Source organism: Schistocerca piceifrons, chromosome 6 (assembly GCF_021461385.2).
Source record: "Schistocerca piceifrons isolate TAMUIC-IGC-003096 chromosome 6, iqSchPice1.1, whole genome shotgun sequence".
Classification (NCBI taxonomy): Eukaryota; Metazoa; Arthropoda; class Insecta; order Orthoptera; family Acrididae; genus Schistocerca; species Schistocerca piceifrons.
The window spans coordinates 590109274-590134273 of record NC_060143.1 but is presented as its reverse complement, the minus strand read 5'-3'; the positions used below and the strand labels follow the sequence as shown (position 1 = coordinate 590134273).

At 40.0% G+C, this 25000-nt stretch overlaps 1 protein-coding gene across 1 annotated transcript in view; it reads left to right on the top strand.

Annotated features, from left to right (window-relative positions):
- LOC124802784 (DNA mismatch repair protein Msh6) overlaps nucleotides 1-25000 on the top strand; it is a 307253-nt gene that overhangs the window by 84590 nt on the left and 197663 nt on the right. The window contains exons 4-9 of the mRNA XM_047263784.1: nucleotides 6402-6457; nucleotides 6539-6571; nucleotides 6644-6757; nucleotides 6910-6942; nucleotides 7023-7136; nucleotides 19989-20144. Coding sequence (XP_047119740.1) covers nucleotides 6402-6457; nucleotides 6539-6571; nucleotides 6644-6757; nucleotides 6910-6942; nucleotides 7023-7136; nucleotides 19989-20144 — 506 coding nt within the window. The remainder of the gene's footprint in view (nucleotides 1-6401; nucleotides 6458-6538; nucleotides 6572-6643; nucleotides 6758-6909; nucleotides 6943-7022; nucleotides 7137-19988; nucleotides 20145-25000) is intronic.

Below are 25000 nucleotides of genomic sequence, written 5' to 3'. Positions count from 1 at the left end.
CACCTCATTAACTACGCAAAAAGTTGGAGTTCACACTAGGTGCGTGGCTGCTCACCGCTCAGAGACTAAGTCCCACGATACCACACAAAGTGAAATTTTCTAAGTCGTTTCACTTCCTAGCTGCCTAAAGACCGACAGTCCGCATTCGCGTCTCAATCCGAACTGTGCCCTTTGGTGTCTCGACCAGAACTGCTCTCTGCCTGTCTCCGACCACGTTTCCCGCTTGCCGAACATCTTCGCTCAACTGACTAGCGCAGTTCCCTTTCCTGAAACCATCCATCTGATTGTCTACAGCTAATTGTACATTACTTTACATTTTAACATATTTAAATAATCAAAGCTTGACCACTTTCACATTGTAAATAAAGTAACAATAATATCCATTACATAATAAACATTAAAATCTTTTACATAAAACCAATACAATTTCCTCCTCAACTTTGAATGTCACGGCTAGTAGCCTTGCACTAATGTGCTTTCTGGTAAATAAATAAAGAACAAAAGTAACTGTTATGTACTAAACTTTACGACAAATATTCTATTACCTAATGATTCAATAAGGTGTCATGCTGTCATCGTTCAATGCATTTTGTGTGGAGGAAATGATGATCTGATGCTGAACTGAAAATACTAATAATTTAAATTTACTATATCTTTTAAACAAATAAAGTTACAGAGTTGATATTTACAACATTTGTCATTTTAATGACGCTCTTCTGTATGAAATGTTGATCATTAAGATCGACTAAAGCGTTCAGATTTTAGCATTCATGTCTTTGTTACAAAACTTTTGTACTTCACTTTAACAGTAAATCCTAAACTTATATAGATATGATCAATATTCAAGTTTTATTGGGATCACCATGAAAATTTATGAAGGATGGTAGATTAAAATAACTGTGGCTTAATTTCCGGAATTACTACAGAATTAAATAGTTTTTATAAATGTTTCCCTTTATGGCCAATCTTATTTCCGCCATATTTAACACTGCTATGTCTCCTTGGCCACAAAAGGCTTCTACTGGGTTTCCCTATGATGTACGTTCTCGTCTGTCTCACTCGCACACTACAGCGCTTGGACCTCAATAGACAGTAGACGCCTGTAAGTTTCCCCATCTCGTGGTGAATCTGCACCCTTTGTGGCACGCGGTCTTGGATGACAGGGTTCGTTTCACAATTCCTGTAGACTAACTCTCTCGGCTATATACTTAAATGAGAGCGAAATGCTTGTTAACTCACAAAGTGTCACTGGAGGTATGGGGCAAGTTCTGCTATGGTTTTCCTCATTAAGGCTAGAAAAACTGAAACCACAGTCACCCACCTTGGTACTGTGTGTAGTTCGCTCATCGTATTTTTCTGATACAGAGTGAAGGTCCACATGTTTCTTGTGTATGTACAATATATCGGTATGACGTATGTGAGAGGGTATGTTGTATTCTGACAAGAGGATAGTGGGGATCTGCCCTTTCTTAGCTGATGGTGGAGGAAAAGTGATAAGTCTTTTACAATTTTGTGTTCTGTCTTGTCTCAAGCTCAGATTTTTGGAATGGTAATTGTAATGTTTTGAAAAGTGACTTGATCATTCATCACTTGATGTGTGACCTGCCTGTTACATGAAGGGCTTATTTCAATAGTGGTACAAGTCCATTTTTGTTCATTCTGAGATACAGAGTCTTAAAGTTAAATGAAAAATCTGCAATTGAGGTACTAGAAATATTCAAGTATACGGCTTGTTGCTAATATTGAACCTTTCTTTCTTTTTGTTTTGATCATTAGTTTCAGCAGCATTATTGGCAGAAAAGTGGAGGTAATAGAGCTGTACCACTATTGACATGAAATAAATGGAACATTGTATGTAAACCTGTTAATGTGTCACTTTCATTAGTGTTACGGCAATGTTTATGTTCCTGTTTTGCCCACTACACGTGTCACTGTATGCAACTACTTGTTTTTGAGAAGTGACACACTTTTCAATATGTTTCAATGACACACTTTTCAATATGTTTCAATACATAGATACCAATTTCCTGTGAAACCCTTGATCCAGATGTTTTATCCCAAAAATACATATCAATTTTGCCGTCAGTTAAATTGTGGCAACCAAAATTAAACACGTACATGTTTCTTTCGTAGTACGATAACGATGTTGTCAGTTTACTAAATGCAAGTGCTTTTTGCAGGTCAAAGGTAAACACGAACACCTGGGAATCTGCCTCTTCACTACATGCTGTCTGTAGCGATTGCTGTTCTTACAGCTTCAGCCCTCCTAAGGTGAAGCTCCTTTTCAGTATGAAGCTTTCTTTTTTCTTCTGCATTGGTAGGAGCATCCATTTCAAAGCTCAGTTTGTCACAAAAAGAGCAAGTGTCTTTACTTGGTGGTCGAAATGACAGGTTGAAGTCTTTGTTAAAGATTTTTCGATGTCTGTGATCCACCATGATTTCTTTATTCTGAGATATGTATTTATCTTTGTACAAATCATGCATTTTGGCCACACACAGCTCAGAATTTAAAAACTTTTTGTGTGGATTATCCTTCTTTGCATAATGGCTCTCGGAAACGGGAAAGCTTTTGATGTGTTCCCTTACATCATTGATCAGACCTTTCGATACAGAGAATTTGTTCTGATGTTTGCCCCTTCCATCAAGGTTAGGTGTACCTTCTTCCTTGCATTTTGTTAAAAGCCTAGAGATTCGTCCATTAGAAATTTCAAAAGTATTCAAGAACAACTTCTTGCATACTATTGCACAGTTTTCGTTCACATGTAATCGATACTCATAAATACAGCTTTTCTAAGAACCAGAGCCATCTCTTGGTTGTCAGCTGTTAACTGAATGATACATGCATAAACCATTCAGATAACTATTTTGGTGATTAGTATCACCCATAGTCCAGAAATTATCAAATAACGTCTTCCTCATACTCTTAAATTTTATTGAAACATTTACGTGCACACCTGCAGTCCACATTGCAAAATGTTTTTGGAGGAATTGTTTTACCAGTTGCTGTGACACATAATTCCCGTTCCCCCCCGAATATGCTTTTCATGTGTGTCCATTTTCCTTGCACCCTTCTTGCTTTGAGTATGCTTCCTTTTTGTCTGCATATTTGTGGCTGCACCGTTCGCACAGGCATCAGTAACATTGTCTCCTGTTTTGTCATTTGCACTTTCATTGGAAGTTTCATCGTCATCGGTACTGGTATCTAGATAGAAAGTAACACATGTCGTGATTTATACAGCACCAGGTGATTGAAAACATGTGTATATGTGAAATACATTAAGGTGGACACCCTCATTTTCCATTGTTATTGACAACATGATCTTCATTCTTGCATATTCCTTTTTTGGAACAAAATGTGTATAATGCTGAGAGAAAAGTAAATAAATTCCTTTTACCTGCAATCATTTGAAAATCTGGATCATCAATTGTATCACAGTCACTTGATAATTCTCCTGAATCCATCATCTTCATGAGAAATAGCAACATGCTGCAATGCACAAAAGCACATGGACTTGTACCACTACTGTAATAAATTCCTGCTTGCTTTCTCTAATGCGCAGCATTGAGGTGCTCTCTGCTGGCTGCAGAACGAAGCTGGGGCTGTCCCACAATGCAAATAAATTAAAAACGACTTGTGTGAGTACGTACGTGAGGATAAACTCCATTTGTGTGTGTGTGTGTGTGTGTGTGTGTGTGTGTGTGTGTGTGTGTGTTTATATTTGTATTTTATCAATATGTTTCACATTTCTTTAGTGGATAATCTTAACAAACACATGGTATATTGGATTACAAGTTCTGGCCTAGTGCGAGATGGTGCAAGGTAGTGCTGCAGGGATCGTGTCATCGACGAGCTGACAGAAGCAGGTATTAACTAAATGTGAGGTGACCTGAGTTCCGTAACTAGGTGCGGTGCATCTCAGATCATCAGGATGGCCGATTGACGTATTAGAAACCGGAAAAGGCAGTGTGGTGCAGGGCTACCATATCAAAATAGCGACGGCTAGTGAAGCATCTTGATCTTTTCTCCTGCCAATATAAATCATGTTTCACAAAGCGATGTTCTCCCAAGACTCCAATCGAACACTTGCAAAGTGCTCTTCAGGCACTTGTGCTTTTTCTCATGGCACACTCATTAATTCTTCTGTTGTATACTGTCCTGCCAATGAAGTGTGTTATTACAAACCAGTGGCCTGCCTGCACTAAGTCTCCTTATTGCCACTTTCAGCATCCCTTAAACAAATTCCTACAGAAACACGCCGATCAGTATTTGTGTTCAGTTGCGACATGCCTCTGTCAATGTGGAAGTTCTTGCTATGACAGCCAGGTTCCCACTGACTCGTGTCCCTAGTTTTATCCGTTCTGTAATAGTGCTGTCACTCTCATAGGAGAATGAACAGCTTGGGCCTTGAATGTAGAGATCTGCCCGGCTTTATTCCGGCTGACAGCTAATCGGGAGATTCCTCTTCTTGTAGGGGTACGCTTTCCTGTCCCACACTGCTTCCGTTAATTGAATCAACAAAATGCCAGCAGAATTACATGGCATCATATCGTATGCAAATAGTCACCTGTATCTCAGATCACACCAAAAGGCATTTCTGTTGCAGTAGCTCAGAACTGCTACATACTGGAGTTGCAAATTGGAGCCTGAGACAGTTTTAAATAAGCAGTACAGAAGACTTCACGATGATGCACATGTGCTGGAGAGGATCATTCATTATAATTGTATCGCACAATAAATAAAGTAACTCTCCAGAGTGAGTCTAGTGAACAAACTTTCTCGATGATACAGATGAGCGATATGGTGCTGCCTTCACTGATTTGGTAGTACCTGCTGATCAGGATGAACGCCTTGGGGACCAGCACGAGGAGATTGAAAAGTGTGACGTAGGTCCAAGACCAGTTGCCACCTGCCAAATAAATTGGTGAAGAGGATTTGCAAATAATATGGATAATGGAATGTAGTCAAATTAAATCGGGTGATGCTGAGGGGATTAGATTAGGAAATGAGACACTTAAAGTAGTAAAGGAGTTTTGCTATTTAGGGAGTAAAATAACTGATGATGGTCGAAATAGAGAGGATATAAAATGTAGACTGGCAATGGCAAGGAAATCGTTTCTGAAGAAGAGAAATTTGTTAACATCGAGTATAGATTTAAGTGTCAGGAAGTCGTTTCTGAAAGTATTTGTATGGAGTGTAGCCATGCATGGAAGTGAAACATGGACGATAACCAGTTTGGACAAGAAGAGAATAGAAGCTTTCGAAATGTGGTGCTACAGAAGAATGCTGAAGATAAGGTGGGTAGATCACATAACTAATGAGGAGGTATTGAATAGGATTGGGGAGAAGAGAAGTTTGTGGCACAACTTGACTAGAAGAAGGGATCGGTTGGTAGGACATGTTTTGAGGCATCAAGGGATCACAAATTTAGCATTGGAGGGCAGTGTGGAGGGTAAAAATCGTAGAGGGAGACCAAGAGATGAATACACTAAGCAGATTCAGAAGGATGTAGGTTGCAGTAGGTACTGGGAGATGAAGAAGCTTGCACAGGATAGAGTAGCATGGAGAGCTGCATCAAACCAGTCTCAGGACTGAAGACCACAACAACAACAACAACAACAACATGGTGAAACAATGCAAAGAGCTACCGTGCCTGTATTTTAAAGGTATAGATACTCAGACACAAACTAAGTTCTGCAGGGAACTGTGATTGATATGGCTGTGTTAGCCAAGGCGAAAATGGATGGAAGGCTATCGTGTGTGTGTGTGTGTGTGTGTGTGTGTGTGTGTGTGTGTGTGTGGGTGGTTTTCTACTAATGGAAAGTTTTAACCTTTTTTTATTTTTTCAACTACATTTATCTCTGTATTTTAATAAGGGCAGAAGAAATTGTGATCTCAAACACCCTAAACCCTATCACCACCACCACCATTTTTGCGTATGATTCTCTAACTTTGGACTCCACACATGTGCTTCTGTCAGAGCAGCATGCACCGTAGAAACCAAAGTGTCATGGTGGGATTCATCAGTGTCCCAGAGACTGATAATTTTGTCCCATTCAGATCTTCCAACATATTGATATGCAGCCCTTACCGCACTTGCAACTTTATCTGCCAGTTCTTCACTGTCTGAGGGTAACACTGATCTTTACTGTCACACAGGAGAGGTTTACATCTTTGCCATCCCTCGATTGTTCCTGGTGCACTGTTCTACAAGCCTTCTAGTTGCGATTCGTTTGCTCCATGAATTGTTGGCTCATTTCATTCTTGGTTCAGTAAATTTATTCTGATACTTGTCAGTTTGCCTGTGAAATGCTGGTATTATTAGTGTTAGAATGAGTAATGAATCCAGTAAATTAAATCATTTCAATTAATAATTTTCTCTGCTATTATTTTTTTATTGCAGGCGTTCGGAATCTCAGTTCTCCAAGAACACCTGCTGGCAGAGTGCGTTCTGCGAAGGTGGGTTGGTTGATGTGTGTAAGCTATGGTTTTGTTCACTAATAGCATTGTATCTAATCCGTTAAAAAAATTAAATTACAGGAAAGCCCACCCGGTTCTTCGGGGTCGAAAAAGGTATTGTAACACATTCCACTATTAACAATACCTGAAGGAATTCTTGATATTGATGTCAGCTATCTGTTACAGAAGTTCAAGAGAATCATGAATGGTGGTGACAGTTCTGATGACTCGGATGTGGAGCAGGACAGTGTAAACTCTTCAGAAAATTCTTACAAGAAGAACAGTGCTAGTGAAATAAAGGTATTTCATTTTTCTTTCGGAACATTTATTCTGCACAGTACACAATTCACCAAAATTTTTAACTTCTCTTAGGGCATTCGGGAATACATGGTTACTTTAAGTAAGTCATCTGTTCTGCACCAGCCTGTTTCTTTACATGCTTTTGGTTTCAGCTGGCAGTGGACTCAGCCCTCGATGGATATAAGGTATGCATTCCAAAAATTTGCCTTTTCAAAAATATCTCAGATTGTTCACAATTATTGTACTATTTATGTTCTGATTGTAGAGGAATGGTAACAGCGATCTAAGAGAAGCTACGTCTGATAGTGGAAAAGAAGCGAAAGAGGAAAATATTCCACTTGGACAAGCAAGCAAGCAGTCAGCAGTTGGAGAAGACAAGGTAAAAGTGCTTACTGAGATATTTATGATAATATATTTTTATTTTAGATTATTATAGATTATAGGGCCAAGTGAGGTTGTGTAGGAGTTAACGATTGGATTCATGTTGCACATTGAGAGATATTGATTTCATCATTTGTCTGTCCAGCAATGAATGCATGCAATGTTCAGAGGGAGTAATTCTGTGCAGAGGAAATAGTCCCATTTCCAAGGGCAGTAGGGTACAAAAATTCTTATATTTCGCACCTGTACCCCCACATTTACCATTATATCCATTGCAAGACCAAATTTTTGGAGTTTTGGTAGCTGATGTGTTATTTTATATTGCTCTAATTGATGCATATTCCACTTGAAGAATAGAACAACTGGTTCTAATCAATACTAGACATATCAAAAGCGAATCTGCTCAGCAAAACTGGCAGATTCATTCTTACCTGAAGTAATTTTCATATTATCTCCAAATTCGCTTGTATTCAGATGTAACATCACACTGGTTGACACCATATTATCACCAAATATAACCCCAATAATGGAGATATTTGGAAGTTAAAACAATCAATACTTAACTGTGACAACTGATAAAGAGAGAGTGACACTGATCTTTGAAGATACGGTGTACAACAGACAAATTGGTTTAAAGGACGGGTATGAAATTATGTTTTCCATTTATGAAGTTAACATTTGAGGTAGTTGCTTGAGGAAAATATCAGTATCATGTAGTTATTTTTCATGTTATTATGCTGATACCATACTGGTGTGGGGTGTTGCCCTCTGTCAGCAGTGAGTATAGAATGCCTGAGCTATGTCCCTAAACTGTAGAATTATCCCAGTATCTTTACTGAGCTGCAGAAAATTCTTTAGGGTGTCAGAATTCCAACCATGCACCCTGTCACACTTGTGTCCTTTAGAAGTCATCTAGCACTTACATATGGGCTGTGTGGTTACTCAGTTTCTTGTATAGTTTTCCTTCTGCCTAATTGCTTAATCACCTACAGGCTTTCCAATGAAAGTACACAGCAGACTAGCATGAGAAGCATATCAAGTACACGCTCTTCTACCTCCAAAAGTTGATTGAGGATGTATTATTCTGCACAGCAACAAGACATATGGAAATCATTGTAATACAATGGCAGATGCTGTGGACAAGTGGGCCTTCAAGGAATTTGACGTGATCGAATGTACCGCCCTCTCATATTCAGCAATGTTGTTGTGGAGAACAGTGCATGTGATGGGTGGGAAATGCAGTGGCTGGAAGTGACTCACAATAAGGTGGATTGATAAATACAACTTCCCAATTGTTGTGCACCTCATTCCAATGTGTGGAAGTGAGAAGAGGGGCCAGTTCATTATTCACACTATTTTTAGCAACATTTTTTTAAAAATCGTATTGCATCATTTGATCTAATTACACAGTGTGTCAAACGTAAAAGCAGCCCCACTCGGTAAGCAACACTTCGTGATCTTATTGTATTCCGCTTGCCCAACATTCACTTCTTGTGATGCGTTTGATTGTCAGTTGTTACTGGAAGTGCTGTGAATGTCTTTTTGTCATTCTTATAGTTCTTGAAGTACATCTGTATTTTATATCAAAGTAGAGCTCCAGTCATGTAGCAGTTTGTGTTCTCCACCAGCAGCACCTGTTTCTACATAGTGTTTAGCTTTTATTCATTTGTTTCTGTGAAGAAACGAGTAGTACTTCTGTATTGATGTGTCGACTAGTAACCATTAACTTTTTTTTCAAGTGTTTTTGTATTTTTAGAGCATTTATATTGGGTTGGTTGACTGTTGGAGAGAGAAAGGCAGTGACAGCATATCAGAAGTACTTGGATTGCATCCAGTGACTACTTGCTTAAGTGGTAGATTTGAATGCAGGTGAAAGATGGATAGGGGATGTACCTGTTGTTTATAGATGCTGGAAGAAACTGGCCACTTACTTTGTTGACTATGGTCAACAGACTTTGTGTTGCTGCCATGGGCTACCTCTAGCATCAATTGTGATCCCTGATGTCGCATCACCTTCCTCTAGCATCAACTGTGATCCTGATGTTGCATCGCCTTCAGGAAGGCTTGACTTCATTGGTCCACATTCTGAGTGCATATGCTGAACTGTGACAACTGTCGTAAACTGTCTGTTGGGAGTGAGAACAGTCATCCTGGAAGAACTGTCCTAGTGTAGAGTGTGGGTTTGGTGGTCTCTGGCAGCTCTGATGTTAGGGAAATAACGGGAAGGTGGGAAGGAAGGCCAGTATACATTCTCTACGCCCCATGGAATGGGGAGTCTCATCTGAGATGTGAACGAAGCCCTGTAGGCTGCTATTGAGCACACAAGGTGCAACCGGTTGCAAATCATTGTTTGTATCAGCATGCCTGCTGCCTGGATTCAGAGGCTAGCCTCAGTTCCTACAAGTGGTGAAACCGGCTGGCTTTGCTCACACGGTGAAAGCCGAGCTATCATTTTGCAGCATCATACTGGGAACCGATTGTGGACCTATGGTTTGAAACTGAGTGGAAGTCACTTCCACAGGCAATACTGTGACAGTCTTAGATGTAGATCTCTGTACTTTCACTATTGGGTGGAGTATTGTAGCCTCCCCCTTTTAATACGACAAATGTGGACTAAACGTAGGTGGGAGCTAAAAGTATAACAATTGATTTAATAAAGATAGTTTTCCAAGAGCTCAAAATGTTTGGAGATGCTGAGTGGCCATTTTCAACATGTGTTGTTGTTTTTAAATTGTTCTTACTTTTAAAAGTATTTTATAATTTTAAATGAAAAGCCAACAATATGAATTAGGATAGATTGCTACTCACCAAAAGGAGAAGGGACTGAGCAGCAGATAGGCATATTTAAAAGTAAGCTATTGGATATTATTAAGTCATTGGACAGAGTCTTCCGTCAGATGTGGAAACACACTTTAACACACTACCTCATGGGGCCCACCATTTTTTGGTGAGTTTGTGCTTGGCTGCCACTGGGCAGCAGCCTTTACAGCACCTCTGCCCTTTCCATGCTGCATGTCTGTCCTTCTGCTATTCTTTCTCCCTTTCCTTGGGGAACACGTCTGGGATATTTTTGGGAATGTGTTCAGAGGTTTTGATATTTAACAGCCTGACATCAGTACAGCCCCTCATCTGCTCTTTTTTTATTTCTTTCTTCATTACGCATCTCCTACCTTTCTCCATGTAAGCATTTGAGGTTCCTCTGTTTTTTCTTCCTCCTTTTGTTTTCCTGAAGGCCGGCCCACATGTTTGATGCGTAACAAGTGACTGAGTAATCCGTAATTCCCAGTCGTGGGTTGACAAGTAGGATTCCCACGTACTCGCTGGTACCCCTGGTACATGTCAGGCCAAGGGAGGGGTGATTGTGTGACCTGTTACCTTTCCAAATTGCCAAGTGGTCCCTCTGTCAGGAGTTAAAGAGATGTGACCTGAGGTGTGAACACTCAACCAAGGTGGGTGAGCTCCCCCTCTGAGGGGACGGGCGGGAGGGGGGGGGGGGGGGTGGTGTCAGTTGGAAGGAACCAATCTCCAACTCAGACTACATCTACTAAAAGTAAACCAAATGAGACTAAAGATTTCAAGAATCTCCCAGCTGCACCTCGATTCCTCATGGTATCACATACTGAAGGACGTCAGTCCTATTCTATGGTTAATCTGTTTATTATTAGCTAGATTGCGTATCGGGCACTGTCTTTCTGGCCATCGCCATTTGTTAAGTTTTTAACCACTCACTTTCTCATTTGTGTTTGCCATCTTAGGTACCGGCCTTTTTAGCGAATGACATGTGGGCTGTCGATCATCCGTCGTAGCAATATGACGAAGGACATTTAATCTTTAGTTCGGAACCTCTCTCTCTCCATGGCGTATTTTATAGACCTTTCTCCATGTTCCTGTTTTTAGCTGTCTTCTCTTCCGTTCATTTGTATTAACTTGTCGTCATTTATAACTCCTCTCTTTGTCTTTGCATTCTAAAGTTTTGACATGGGTGTGTGTGACCCTAGTTGTTTTTGCACCCTATAAAACAAAAACAAACAGACCATGATTTGGAAAAATCTTACAGGACTTGCTGTAGGACTGGTATCCTCCGTACTCTCTCCATGCGGGGCTTCCGACGTAGCCTGGCCCATTTCTTTTAGGAATTTTTAAAAGAATTTTCAAGGTACGTGTGGGTTCTGCTTTGTCGGACACCTTTATACAGGAAAATGGAGTGCCTCAGGGCTCCGTCCTGAGTGTCGCCCTCTGGGCTATAGCCATTAACTCTATTATGGCCCATCTCCGGCTGGTCACCTCCGGTTCCCTTTTTGTCGACAATTTTGCGATCTATTGCAGTTCTCCATAGACTTGTCTCCTTGAGTGGCGTCTTCACTGAGATCTCGATCCTTTTTACTCTTGGAACATTGACAGTGGCAGAATGAGATTTTCACTCTGCAGCAGAGTGTGTGCTGATATGAAACTTCCTGGCAGATTAAAACTGTGTGCCGGACCGAGACTCGAACTCGGGACCTATGCCTTTCGCAGGCAAGTGCTCTACCAACTGAGCTACCCAAGCACGACTCAAACCCCGTCCCCACAGCTTTACTTCTGCCAGTACTTCGTCTCCTACCTTCCAAACTTAACAGAAGCTCTTCTGTGAACCTTGCAGAACTAGCACTCCTGAAAGAAAGGATATTGCGGAGACATGGCTTAGCCACAGCCTGGGGGATGGAAGGTAGGAGACGAGGTACTGGCAGAAGTAAAGCTGTGGGGACGGGGCGTGAGTCGTACTTGGGTAGCTGAGTTGGTAGAGCACTTGCCCGCGAAAGGCAAAGGTCCCGAGTTCGAGTCTCGGTCCGGCACACAGTTTTAATCTGCGAGGAAGTTTCATTGACAGTGGCGTTCGCTTTTCCACTGACAAAACCGTTTGTATGAATTTCTGGCAGTGCACTGGCTTTCTTCCGCCGTCTTTACATCTTGGGCCTGTTGGTCTTCCATTCGCTGAAGTTATGAAATTCCTGGTGCTCATGCTTGGTAGAAAACTTTTCTTGTTCCTCTCACATGTCTTACCTGGTCGTCCGCTGCACTCGGTCCCTCAGTATCCTACATGTCCTAAGCGGTACATCCTGCTCCACCTGTGCCTATTCCTTGTCCGTTTGAAACTAAACTACAAGTGTGTTTCATTTATGCATTTGGACGTCCGTCCATCTTAAGCTATCTTAATATAATCCACCATTGTGAAATCTGTTTGGCCGCTGGGGCCTGTTATGCTAGCCCAGTTGAGATGTTTATGATGTTTGTGAGTTCCTGGTCACGTCGATCTGACAGGAAATGTGGCTGCTGATGCTGGTGCCAATGCTGCAGTTCTCATACCTTCCCCTGCTTGCTATTCCATTCCTTCGAGTGAGTTCCATGTTGCTTTCTGTCAGCAGGTTGTTTTTTCCAATAGAGGTGGAGCCCCTCCACACCCACACTGGCATGATGGCCAGCACAAAAGGTCTACTGCTATCTCTGCATAAGGGTTAGTTTTCACTAAAGTGAGGTCTCACAGGATGTAGGTACTGCAATGTTTGCGTACGTCTGGTTAACGTTAACCATTAATACGTGCTCGTCTGGATTTGGTTTGGTTGAAAGTTTAATAGAGGGTACTGGTTTGAAGGGCAGAAGAAAAAAGTGCCAAGGCAAGAGCCGAGGGAGAAAAACCACTGCGATAGTTGGGTCGGGTTGTAAAAGCAGTAGTGGTTTTCTTGCTGCCTGCGGCAGGTTGTGCAAGGGTAGGCTTTGTTACTAGTGCGTATCATGCAAGTCGATACCTTTTTTCATTGTGCGGTGGTGGTACTCGGCAGCTGCCGTGGGGTGCCGGTGTTGATTTCTCAGTCAATGTCAAAATACCTGTAACAGTTACGTTCATCATTGTTTTGTGTCCGATAGGACATATATCGGATTCACAGTGTAGGGTAGTGTTGACAGTTTGTTTGTGTGTCAGTGTGTGAGCTTATCGGTTTCCCTTCTGTAGCTTGTTGGTCGGCTTTAATAGCAGCTGGCATATGTAGTCAATGTTGCTGATATGCAGGGGCTTGCTGATGTTGTCGCTTGTGGACGTATGTTAGCTTGCCACAGGTGGCTATGCCCTAGCTCGTAGAGTCTTTGGCCACTTATGCTTCTACCTATGGTCGTGATTGTGGTGGTGTCACTTTGGCATCACCACTTGTGTTCTCTTTACAGGAACAAGCTTTGGGGATTGAAAACCTGCCACACAATCGTTTTAGCTAGGTTGCTTATTGGGCACCGTCTATTTAACCATCACCATTTGTTAAGTGGTAATCCACCACCACTTTCTGCTCACTGTCAGCAGTCCGGTGTATGTTTGCCATTGGAGTTATCGACCATCTTAGCAAAGATAAACAAGCTGTCAAACACGTTTCACATGTTTGCCATCTTAGCAGAGATGCACAAGCTGTCAACCACGTTTTTTCTTTTATCCATCATAGCCATATGGTGAAGGATGTTTAATCTTTGGTTTGGCAACTCTGTTGTCTATGTGGCATATTTTTTGGACCTTTCTCCAAGGGGAACCCCTGTTCATAGCACTCTTGCTTTCGGTCAGTTGGGCTTAACATATAGTTGCTTTTAATTTCTTTTACTTCTTTATATTCTAAGGTTATGACTTGGGTGCTTGTGACATCAGTTGTTTTTGCATCCTTAAAAAATTAGTAAGAAGGGTGGGTATTTAACTTGGCACTTCCTGTGCACTCTGTTGCGGTGGGAATGGCAGTGATATCGTGACCTGGTTTTCCCTCACTGCCAGCTCTCGTAGTGACTTCAGATTTTCAACTTCTCCTTTCAGAGACTCTTTCGACTGGATCGGCACCTGAATACTCATTATTACATTGTGCCTTGGCCTCCTTAAAACATTTTGCTTTGTCAGTATTATGATGGTACTTCTCAGCTTTCATTATGTTGTCGTGCTGTGCTTGCAGACTTGGGATGCTCAATCATCCCCCTGTTCTGAAATAGCCTCCGTTTCTTTTCTGCCGCAACTCAGTCAGCATTTCCCACTATTTGGCAGTCTACTGGTCATTAACACAGTGGTTTGGCTTCTGGGAGCTGCTGAGGTAGATCTTTGACGAATTTGTAGTGTCCACCAGGGATACTATCCTTATGTGTAACAAAGGAAAAACTATTGCAGCACACACAAACAGAGAGAAAGAGTGGTGGGGGGATATCCCATCCAACGATGGAAACAAATAACCAAATAATGAAAGTGGACTGCACTGAAGAAACATGAACAATGAAGAAAAAGCATTGCCAAATAAAGAAAACCAGTCACTCGGAACAACTGGTAGCCAGGTAAATATCACTAAACATGGAAAGAAGTTGCTGTATATAAGAAAATGGTCACTTAAAGTGAAAGGAAGATCACTGAAGAAATAAAAAGATTGCCGAATGACAAGAAAGATGACAGGCAAAAGCTGCAGATAACACACAGAAGGAACAGAAGACACACCAGAAAGGTGGTTAATTCTGTCAAAGACAATACATTTTTTAAAATTGTTAAATATGCTACCCAGTGCCGAACTGGTATCCATAACTTAGTTTCTGACCCCACAATCACACCCGCAGAAAAACCAGCCCCTTGGACCCACCCACTACCATCTACTCAGCCCCACCACAGGTAAAGCCTACAATATCAAGGATAGAGCACCCGATACTAGTTTCTGGAAATGGGAACTTTATCTAAAACACATCCTCACAGCCCAGCAGCCCCTTGGACTGGAGAGTTGTGTGCACATAAAAAGGCGGGCATTGGCGCAATGTGCAGTGGGAGGGAACAATGTGCTGCGTGACGCTTAAGCCATTCCCCCTTGTCTTTTTGTAGTTTGTGTTCTGGGGTGAAAGTAGAACATTTAATGTTGATTTTCATGTTAGTTTATGTCTCTTAAAAGTTACTTTCTCATGTGCCATTATGCAATGATTAGTTTATGTTGAAAATTTAAGACATGACCCAACACACAACAAAATTATTGTGTTTCGTTACGTTTAGGAATAGACAGTGTAGTGTAGTTGAATAGGAGCATCTGTGCATTACAATACTTTATTAAGTACCTTTTGTTATGCAGTGCACAGATTTTGGGAGAGTATACAGGCTGTAACTATGTAAACAAAATTTTAAAGTATTTAGCAGGAAAAACATTTTTTATGTTACAAAAATCACATAGGTACTAATTCCCCACTAGGTTTCCACGAAAGTTTTGATGCCATCGATATTCACAGATGGTGTTCAGACTGCTCTGTGCTGTGTATTGTTGTAGAGAGGTTACTGAAAATGTAATCGGTTCATATTAATGCACAAGTGGCATCTGCATGCTAACAATTTCCTATTGCACTCGAAATGACTAAGTGTCTCACAAACAATGGCTGCAGCATCAGGCAAGTTGGCAGCTGACTCATCTGAAGGGTCTATCGGTATCTTGTACAGCAAACATTTATTCCCATCCCTCTCAAAAAAAAAAAGGTCTATAATAGTTCAGGAACATCCCTAAAACAATATTCAGTGCACAGCAGTTTGAACAGTGTCTCTGAAAATTGCTGGCATCAAAACCTTCATGGACCCATTGTGGAGAAACGGTGCATCTATGAAATTTTGGTCACATAAAGAAGAGTGTAATTATTGCGGTAGATCGCTGTCACCGGAACAATCTGTTAATTTATCTGCTCGAAACACTCTTAAATTGTGTGTACATAGTTTTATTACACTCCGTATTTGTAAATATTACAGGTGTATTGTTGAAGCACGTAGGCAAGCAAAAGCAAGAAATGTATAATGTTACACAGTGTAACACTGTCTTCAAACATAAGGTTGGTGTGAACACCACAGCTCCTCATGAGGCACATATGTTATGCCCTTGCATTCCTGACTTTCCCTACTTGAACAACAGTGCCACCATAGCAAATGAGGGCCAGAGTTGAAAGAAGTAATAAATTGCTGTAAATGTGTAGGTCTGACTAGAGATTGAACATTGAAACGTCGTGTTAGTGGTCTGAGGCACTAAGCTGCTCATTAGAATGGAATGCCAGCTGTGTGAAATTCCTAGGAATGCAATTGGATAAAAATTTATCAAGGACCTTGCATATACAGTACCTCACAAATAAATTAAATGGTGTAGTGTTTGCAGTGATGATATGCAATGCCACAAGCGTGAAAATAATGACAATAGTATACCAGAGCGACTTCGGATCGGCAATAATATAATAATATATGAAATTATATTTTGAGGTAGTTCAAACGGTCTGTCTCAAATATTAAAACTTCAAAAACTGCCATTAGAAATTTGCGCAGTGTAAAGTGAAGAAAATCATGTTGCACACTTCTATACAAATCTATGTATAGTAAGCATTCCTTCACTGTATGTGTATGAACTGATTAGCTTTGTACATAGTATGTTGTTGTTGTGGTCTTCAGTCCTGAGACTGGTTTGATGCAGCTCTCCATGCTACTCTATCCTGTGCAAGCTTCTTCATCTCCCAGTACTTACTGCAACCTACATCCTTCTGAATCTGCTTAGTGTATTCATCTCTTGGTCTCCCTCTACGATTTTTACCCTCCACGCTGCCCTCCAATGCTAAATTTGTGATCCCCTGATGCCTCAGAACGTGTCCTACCAACTGGTCCCTTCTTCTTGTCAGGTTGTGCCCCAAAATCCTCTTCCCCCCCCAATTCTATTCAATACCTCCTCATTAGTTCTGTGATCTACCCATCTAATCTTCAGCATTCTTCTGTAGCACCACATTTCAAATGCTTCTATTCTCTTCATGTCCAAATTATTTATCGTTCAATGGCTACACTCCATACAAATCATCTCAGAAACAACTTCCTAACACTTAAATCTATACTCGATGTTAACAAATTTCTCTTCTTCAGAAATGCTTTCCTTGCCATTGCCAGTCTACATTTTGTATCCTCTCTACTTCGACTATCATCAGTTATTTTGCTCCACAAATAGCAAAACTCCTTTACTACTTTAAGTGTCTCATTTCCTAATCTAATTCCCTCAGCATCACCCGACTTAATTCGACTACATTCCATTAGCCCCGTTTTGCTTTTGTTGATGTTCATGTTATATCCAACTTTCAAGACACTGTCCATTCCGTTCAACTGCTCTTCCACGTCCTTTGCTGTCTCTGACAGAATTACAATGTCATCGGTGAACCTCAAAGTTTCCATCTCATTTTTGAGACGTTTGTATTCCCTTTGGCTGCCTCATTTTCTGCATTTTTATATTTTCTCCTTTCATCAATTAAATTCAATATTTCTTCTGTTACCCAAGGATTTCTTCTAGCCCTTGTCATTTTACCTACTTGGTCCTGTGCTGCCTTCACTACTTCATCCCTCAGTGCTACCAATTCTTCTTCAACTGTATTTCTTTCCCCCATTCCTGTCAGTTGTTCCTGTATGCTCTCCCTGAAACTCTGTACAACCTCTGGTTCTTTCAGTTTATATAGGTCCCATCTTTTTTCAGTTTCTTCAGTTTTAATCTACAGTTCATAACCAATAGATTGTGGTCAGAGTCCACATCTGCCCCTGGAAATGACTTACAATTTAAAACCTGGTTCCTAAATCTCTGTCTTACCATTATATAATCTATCTGATACCTTCCAGTATCTCCAGGATTCTTCCACGTATACAACCTTCTTTCATGATTCGTGAACCAAGTGTTAGCTATGATTAAGTTATGCTCTGTGCAAAATTCTACCAGATGGCTTCCCCTTTCATTTCTTACCCCCAATCCATATTCACCTACTATGTTTCCTTCTCTCCCTTTTCCTACTCTCAAATTCTAGTCACCCAATTCCAGTCACCCATGTCTACTAAATTTTCGTCTCCCTCCACTACCTGAATAATCTCCTTTATCTCATCATACATTTCATCAATTTCTTCCTCATCTGCAGAGCTAGTTGGCATATAAACTTGTACTACTGTAGTAGGCATGGGCTTCGTGTCTATCTTGGCTACAATAATGCGTTCACTGTGCTGTTTGTAGTAGCTTACTCGCACTTTTTTTTTTTTATTCATTATTAAACCTACTCCTGCATTACCCCTATTTGATTTTGTATTTATAACCCTGTATTCGCCTGACCAAAAGTCTTGTTCCTCCTGCCAGCAAACTTCACTAATTCGTACTATATCTATCTTTAACCTATCAATTTCCCTTTTTAAATTTTCTAACCCACCTACTTGTTTAAGGGATCTGACATTCCACGCTCCGATCCAAAGAATGCCAGTTTTCTTTCTCCTGATTACGACGTCCTCTTGAGTAGTCCCCGCCCGGAGATCGGAATGGGGGACTATTTTACCTCTGGAATATTTTACCCAAGAGGACGCCATCATTATTTAACCACACAGTAAAGCTGCATGCCCTCGGGAAAAATTATGCCTGTAGTTTCCCCTTGCTTTCAGCCATTTGCAGCACCAGCACAGCAAGACCGTTTTGGTTAGTGTTACAAGGCCAGATCAGTCAGTCATCCAGACTGTTGCCCCTACAACTACTGAAAAGGCTGCTGCCCCTCTTCAGGAACCACACGTTTGCCTGGCCTCTCAACAGATACCCCTCCGTTGTGGTTGCACCTATGGTACGGCTATCTGTATCGCTGAGGCATGCAAGCCTCCCCACCAACGGCAAGGTTCATGGGAGGGGGGGGGGGGGGTTGTATGTAGTAACCCTAGTTTATTTGTTGCAGATCTTTTCTGATACATTTAAAACATCAGGAATGAGAATAATTGTATGTTGCCTACCCATTGTTTAAAACTTAATGCTCAAATGTCACAATACATGGGTAGGTATGAAAATTTGTAACAAAGGTATAATAAAATAATTGCTTAGTACTAATTTAAAATCACTGGGGAAAAAAGAAAGAAAAACCCTTACATGTCAACCTGGTGGAGAAATGTTATGTCATGAAGGATGAGCTGAAAATTTGAGCAGGGGAGGACGCGTACTTCAGATTGTTTGTTATTAAAATAAGATGTCAATTGTGTGTTAGTTTTATATCCTCTATAGTATATTACATTAATTGTATTTTAAAGAAAAAAAACTGCAAACAAGTTTTTGTGTTTTGGCTAGTTTCCTGTGTATTAAGTCAGTGGCAATCAGTGACTTGCAATTGTTTGTTATGTTACAAACTTTTATTCTCCTCTAGTCTGTAACAATAATGACAAACAAGCAATTTAATTGTCCCAGAAAATTAAGTAGATTGGATTTATTATACCGTGGAACCTCCCAGTAGGAATATAAACAATGTAGGAAAAGACAGATCGTCACTTAATGTAAAGGTAACATGCTAAGTTGCAGATATGTACAATTAAGACACTTACATATAAGCTTTTGGCCTCAGCCTTTGTTGGAAGAAGAACCAATCACACCTCACACACACATGACCATCAATTCTGGCAGCTCAGGCCAGAATATTCTGCAGAGCAGACTGCAGCAATATTTCACCTGTGGGGGATGATAGGAATTGAAGCAGAAAATGTGATGTGCTTGCACACAAGTAACAGAAATGTCCATATATCACTCTCAGATGATGACACGAATCGTACAGGAATCATGAGCTTTATGTAATATGGTGCTGAAAAATTTGTGTTTGGTTTATATGTAAAGTGTGCTAACAGATTTGCATGTAGTATGTGTTGCCACTTTTCCTCTAATCTCTCTATTATATTAAATACCCTAAATAAATCACATATTCATGGAAATGAACTTTTTCCAGTGCTTGATGTAGAATCTTTACTGTTAACAAGAGATAAAATTTGCTTCATCATGATGCTTAAGATAAAATAACAGCAGTTGTTACGTTTTTATCTTGTTTGTTATTTTAACAGGGTGAAACAGAAACTGCTGATGAATGGACACATTTGAAACTAGAGTTTTTGAAGCCAGAGAACATCCGTGATGCAGACAAAAGAAAGCCTACTGACCCAAACTATAATGCTAAAACACTGTTTGTTCCAGAATCTTTCAAGAAAACATTGACACCTGTAAGTAATGATCAGTTTTTAAAAAAAGAAAAAATACCTGTTGGAACAACAAGTAGCTGTTAGAAACTATTTGTATGATATTTATTAACAATTAACTGTGTTTAGGAACAGCAAAATTGTGTTTCTGTCCTATTTTTTGTTGCAGATTGAGATGTTTGCTTTTTATTTGTGACCTATTTAATGTTTTGTTTATTATGTTGAAAGGCAAAACATACAGTTTCCTTACAATATAATTATTCAAGATTATTCAAGACGATGCATCTGAGAGATATATACTAGAAATCTACAAAACATAAAAAGGTACTACAAGGGCTGCCCAGAAAGTAATGCACTGCATTTTTTCCCTTCAACAATTCTTTGTATTGAACATAATGAGAATATGAGAATTACACCCATGAAGGAATGGTGTCTTACCTGCAGATCCGATTTGTCCACGTAATCTCCATCCCGTTCTGTGGCCTTCATCCAGCACGAAACAAGGGCATGTATGCCCTGTCGGTACCAATCCTTTTACTGGTGACGGAGCCAGTGCTGTACTGTGTGTGTCATCTCATCATCCTCATAATGTCTTCCATGAATGGCATCCTTTAATGGCCCAAACAAGTGGAATTCTGAGGGGGCTAGGTCAGTGCTGTCAAGTGTGACAGCCGTGGATGGTCTCCCCGACTGCTGCAAATTGTGGAGCTCCACCGAACTGCCTTCTGATGGCCTCGCCCTCCATGCCCAGTATAATGATTGATCAGTAAACAGTGAATGTTGTTTCGTTTATACATACGTATATATATGGACTAGGAACAGGATGTGGGCAGAAAAGTTCAAACAAGTAAGAAAGGCATTATGTTGATTGTATTATTAACTGTCGCTGACACAGTTTGGTCAGTATGAGCATTGTAGACGTTGATGAGATGTTTTATAGTGGCCGAAACTGGAACCAATGTTTTTCCAGCGTAAATTGGTTCTGCATTAACCCATTAACATATCTACCAAGCTTCACTGTCATACAATAATTAGAGCCCACATTGGACCCCTGTGGAAAGCTTCACTTTAATTAGAACTGCCTGGTAATTGCAGTGAGCTTAAATGCACTGTGAATTGTGGCAGGGCAGATGTAAACAAATGAACTCTGAACTTAGTGTGCCTGATCAAACTACACAGTATTAGGTACTGGTGATTCTAACAGACCATCCCATGGACTTTCAAGACTACTGGCAGAATATTGGACATTGACTTACTGTCCTCATGACATGCCATCCACTGGAAACTAACTGTTTAACACCTCATTATTAGCTGCAGTTAACAATTACTTACATTACAAACTCAATCCTATATTGGTTGGATCATTTTGTTTTCTAAATTAAATATTTTTGTATCCAGAACTACTGGCATGGGAATTTACATTTCAGCATTAACAATTTGGCTGCCCACATAATGTTAAGTTTAATAGTACTTCTCGGGCAACATCATTCACCAGCTAAATTGAACACATTGGGGACGGGGTTCAGAGAAGAAGTGAGTGTTACATAGAGAACAGTACGAAGCCGACATCAGTCAGCTGCAACTCTGACTTGCAGTGTATTACGCAAGGACAAGGAAAAAAGTCAGATTTTTGCATTATTGTGTTGAAAACTGACACATTTTTACGTCATGTAGTGAAAACATTTTTTTCATATAATTTGTTTTTGCGGAAATAAATTTTTTCCCCCTAAATAAGATTAGTCTGCTGTAAGCTTTATGTACATAGAGTGGCTATAAGTTACAGAAGCACCATTGTTGGAAGGATGGCTGAAGACTGTCCTGTAGGTGCTTCCCCAGTGATATCAGTTAGCTGCCTTTTATTTACTACTGCTTACTACTGCTTGCTCTGTGGTTTCAAGAATACCCCGATAGCTGTAAAGGATAACAGTTATTAGCATGTTCCAAGAATCAAGGCCTATTTTCATTGAAAATTGTTTGTTCTATGAAATTGAATTTCTGCTCCTCATATTTACATTATCAAATAATTTACAGGGAGCACTAATATTTCTTACAGTATTTTCACATTATTGCCAGATTTGTAATAACTGCAATGCCTTGTATTTTGAATGGTTAAGAGCCCTGTTGTTACTAATCAAACATGATGTGAGGCTGTGCTATTTGATGTAAGAGATTTGTAGCCCCCACTAGGTAAACACTACTTCTCCATTTTGAGGAATCTAAAACACAGCGAAACCCCGGCTTTACACTTTTCAAGGGTCTTTAAAAAAACTGTGTAAAATCTTGGAAATGATGTTTTAAGTGCTAAAAGTTAGTTAAGGATCCTCCTTGCATTTTCACACTATATGTACGATATATTTATGTAATAGGCATCACAATATGCCAGGGACTTGTTTATTATCTAATACAGGTTTATTATTTAATAAAAACTGTTGATGTAACTGGAACTATAATCCGTTCATCATAAGAATAATCCTGATGTAAACAAACACAAACCTGATGATTGGTCAGAAGCCGTAGCACATTTGTACTGGTGTTGTTACACTCCTATTTATGTGCTAGATATCTTATTAATAAGTTAAGTTAAATGAAACTTTAAGATATTCAAATGTATTAACAGCCATCAATGTTTTTCTTAATCGTGTTTTAGCTACGTAGTTTTTATTTCAAAAATCATGTACAGTCGAATCTCCCCGCGTGTAATTCCCCCCCCCCCCCACCCCTCCCGACCCCCCCCCCCCCCACCCCCACCCCCACCCCCACCCTGTTCTGTTCGAAGTACCTGCATCTCGTAATTATGAAAGTCGTCATTTTTTTTTTTTTTATGAATAATGCACGTCTTCTTGTTTCTAATTGCATATTGGACATGAAATTTCTGTTTCCGTTTCAAATGCAAATTCTTAATTATTGATGTTTTATAAAAGATTGTTCACAAAAGTTGTTCAAATTAAGAAAATGTAACAATTTAATTTTTTAAGGCAAAAATGAAAAACCAAATCGTCTTTATTTGTACTATGTCCATTATTTTATACCACAGAGTATCGTAGAAACATGAAAAACAATCGTTTTCACAGCATCGAGCACATCATACAAATGCTGCATTTTTACATTTACTACTGTACCACTACAATATGAACCCAACAGAACTGATCTGGAGCCAAGGTGCGGGATTTGGCCCGAGAAGTAGCAAGACTGTTGAGCTGCCAGACATACTGGAACTAACACATGCCGCTTTTTCACATGACACTGCCGAACACTGGAGGTGTATAGAACTGCACGTCATAAAGGCACCTGGTTGGCTTTGTGTGAATCTGTTGTTGATCGACTCGTTATCAACGTAGCAGGTGACACTTCCAGAATTGAATGTATTTTCTCGGATTTGGATAAGGAAGGAGCTAAGAGATTACCAAACGACTGACTGTAAGTAATACCTTCAGGGCTTCAATATTTAACTGTACGGTGAAATCCTTCAATACTCTCTTATGTGACACACAGCTTGCGCAGAAAAATTACTCTGTGGTTAAGTAAGGAATTTTTGTTTTTAATTACAACAGTACATTTAGCTAAAAACGATAACGTGTTGCGGTTTTCAATCCAGTCGTCTGAGGAGCGTATGTGGATTATTTGCAAGTGTATTGTTTCATTCTACTTAAAAAATTAAATGACATTACTCTGCTCGTTCTCTTTTTATGTGTGAACTGCAGCTGGCCGCGTCACAGCAGGCTAGCTGTGCCAGCCGACTGGCCAGTGCTGTCCAAGGTAAAATGCGCCAGTAAAGCTGTATGTCCTGTATTATCGTTAAGGTGATGTGTGTGTTACGCACAGCACAAAACGCACCCTTATTATCGTACTTAACAGTACTCGAGACAGCTTGGCTGAAGTCCCATGTGAAACGGAAATCCAATGAGGTTACAGCAAACCCAGAAGAATACATAGTGCAAATGTTTACATCAGGTTTATTCTTATGATGAACTGTCTGGAAGTAGAAATTTTTAACTTAATTTCATACGTCATAATCGATGTTTTTGGAAATCCTACAGCTCTCTTTCATTATTTAAATAGTGAAACACTGTGCCACTTACTTATTTTTCATGCTTAGTGTGATGCATTTAGAGAATATTTAGAGAATTTATTCTCGTTGTCAAGTGCAGACATTTACGTAAGTATTCTATGTGGTGTTAGCATATGCGTTGTTCTGCGTCTCTTGCACTGTATTTGGCTTTATGAGGTTATCAGGTACTGTGAGTGTCAAATATGCAGGAAACCACCTACATAACTCTTGCACTTGATAACATGAATAAATTCTAGAAAAACATCTTGCTAAGCATGAAAACATACGACACTAGTGCTGTGTTTAAACCAAAAACATTTGAGGCTTTGAGCAAAGCAAACTGAGCAAAAGTGTCAGTGTTACAAGTGGTCAAATCACGAAACGCGCTATATATTATTCGACAAAGATATCACAATGATCACAAACAGTCATGAAACTACTCATGCACAGTAGTCACTTTGGAAATGATTGCGATTGTTCATGGTACCCTTATTTGAATGAACCTTGTTACTCCCATCAGTGACCATGCCCAATCTAGAGCTTGGCAGTGACAGGAGATACAATATGAATTGTAACCCATTTATCGGTTCAGTTGTGGTGTGTAGAGTGCCCTGGTGTCAAGAAATTTAATGATGTAAAGTTTGTGAACATTGCTTGACAGCTAACGCCTTGCCAGCGTCATTTTACACATCAGTTGTTTCAGTTTTTTCTCCACGGACACTTTTTCATAAAGCGTAAATCGTGGGAAAATTATAAATATGTTAATGGGAAATCGGGAACAAATTAACATTGTCAACATAGCAAATTTGACGAGGTGATAAAAAATCTAAGT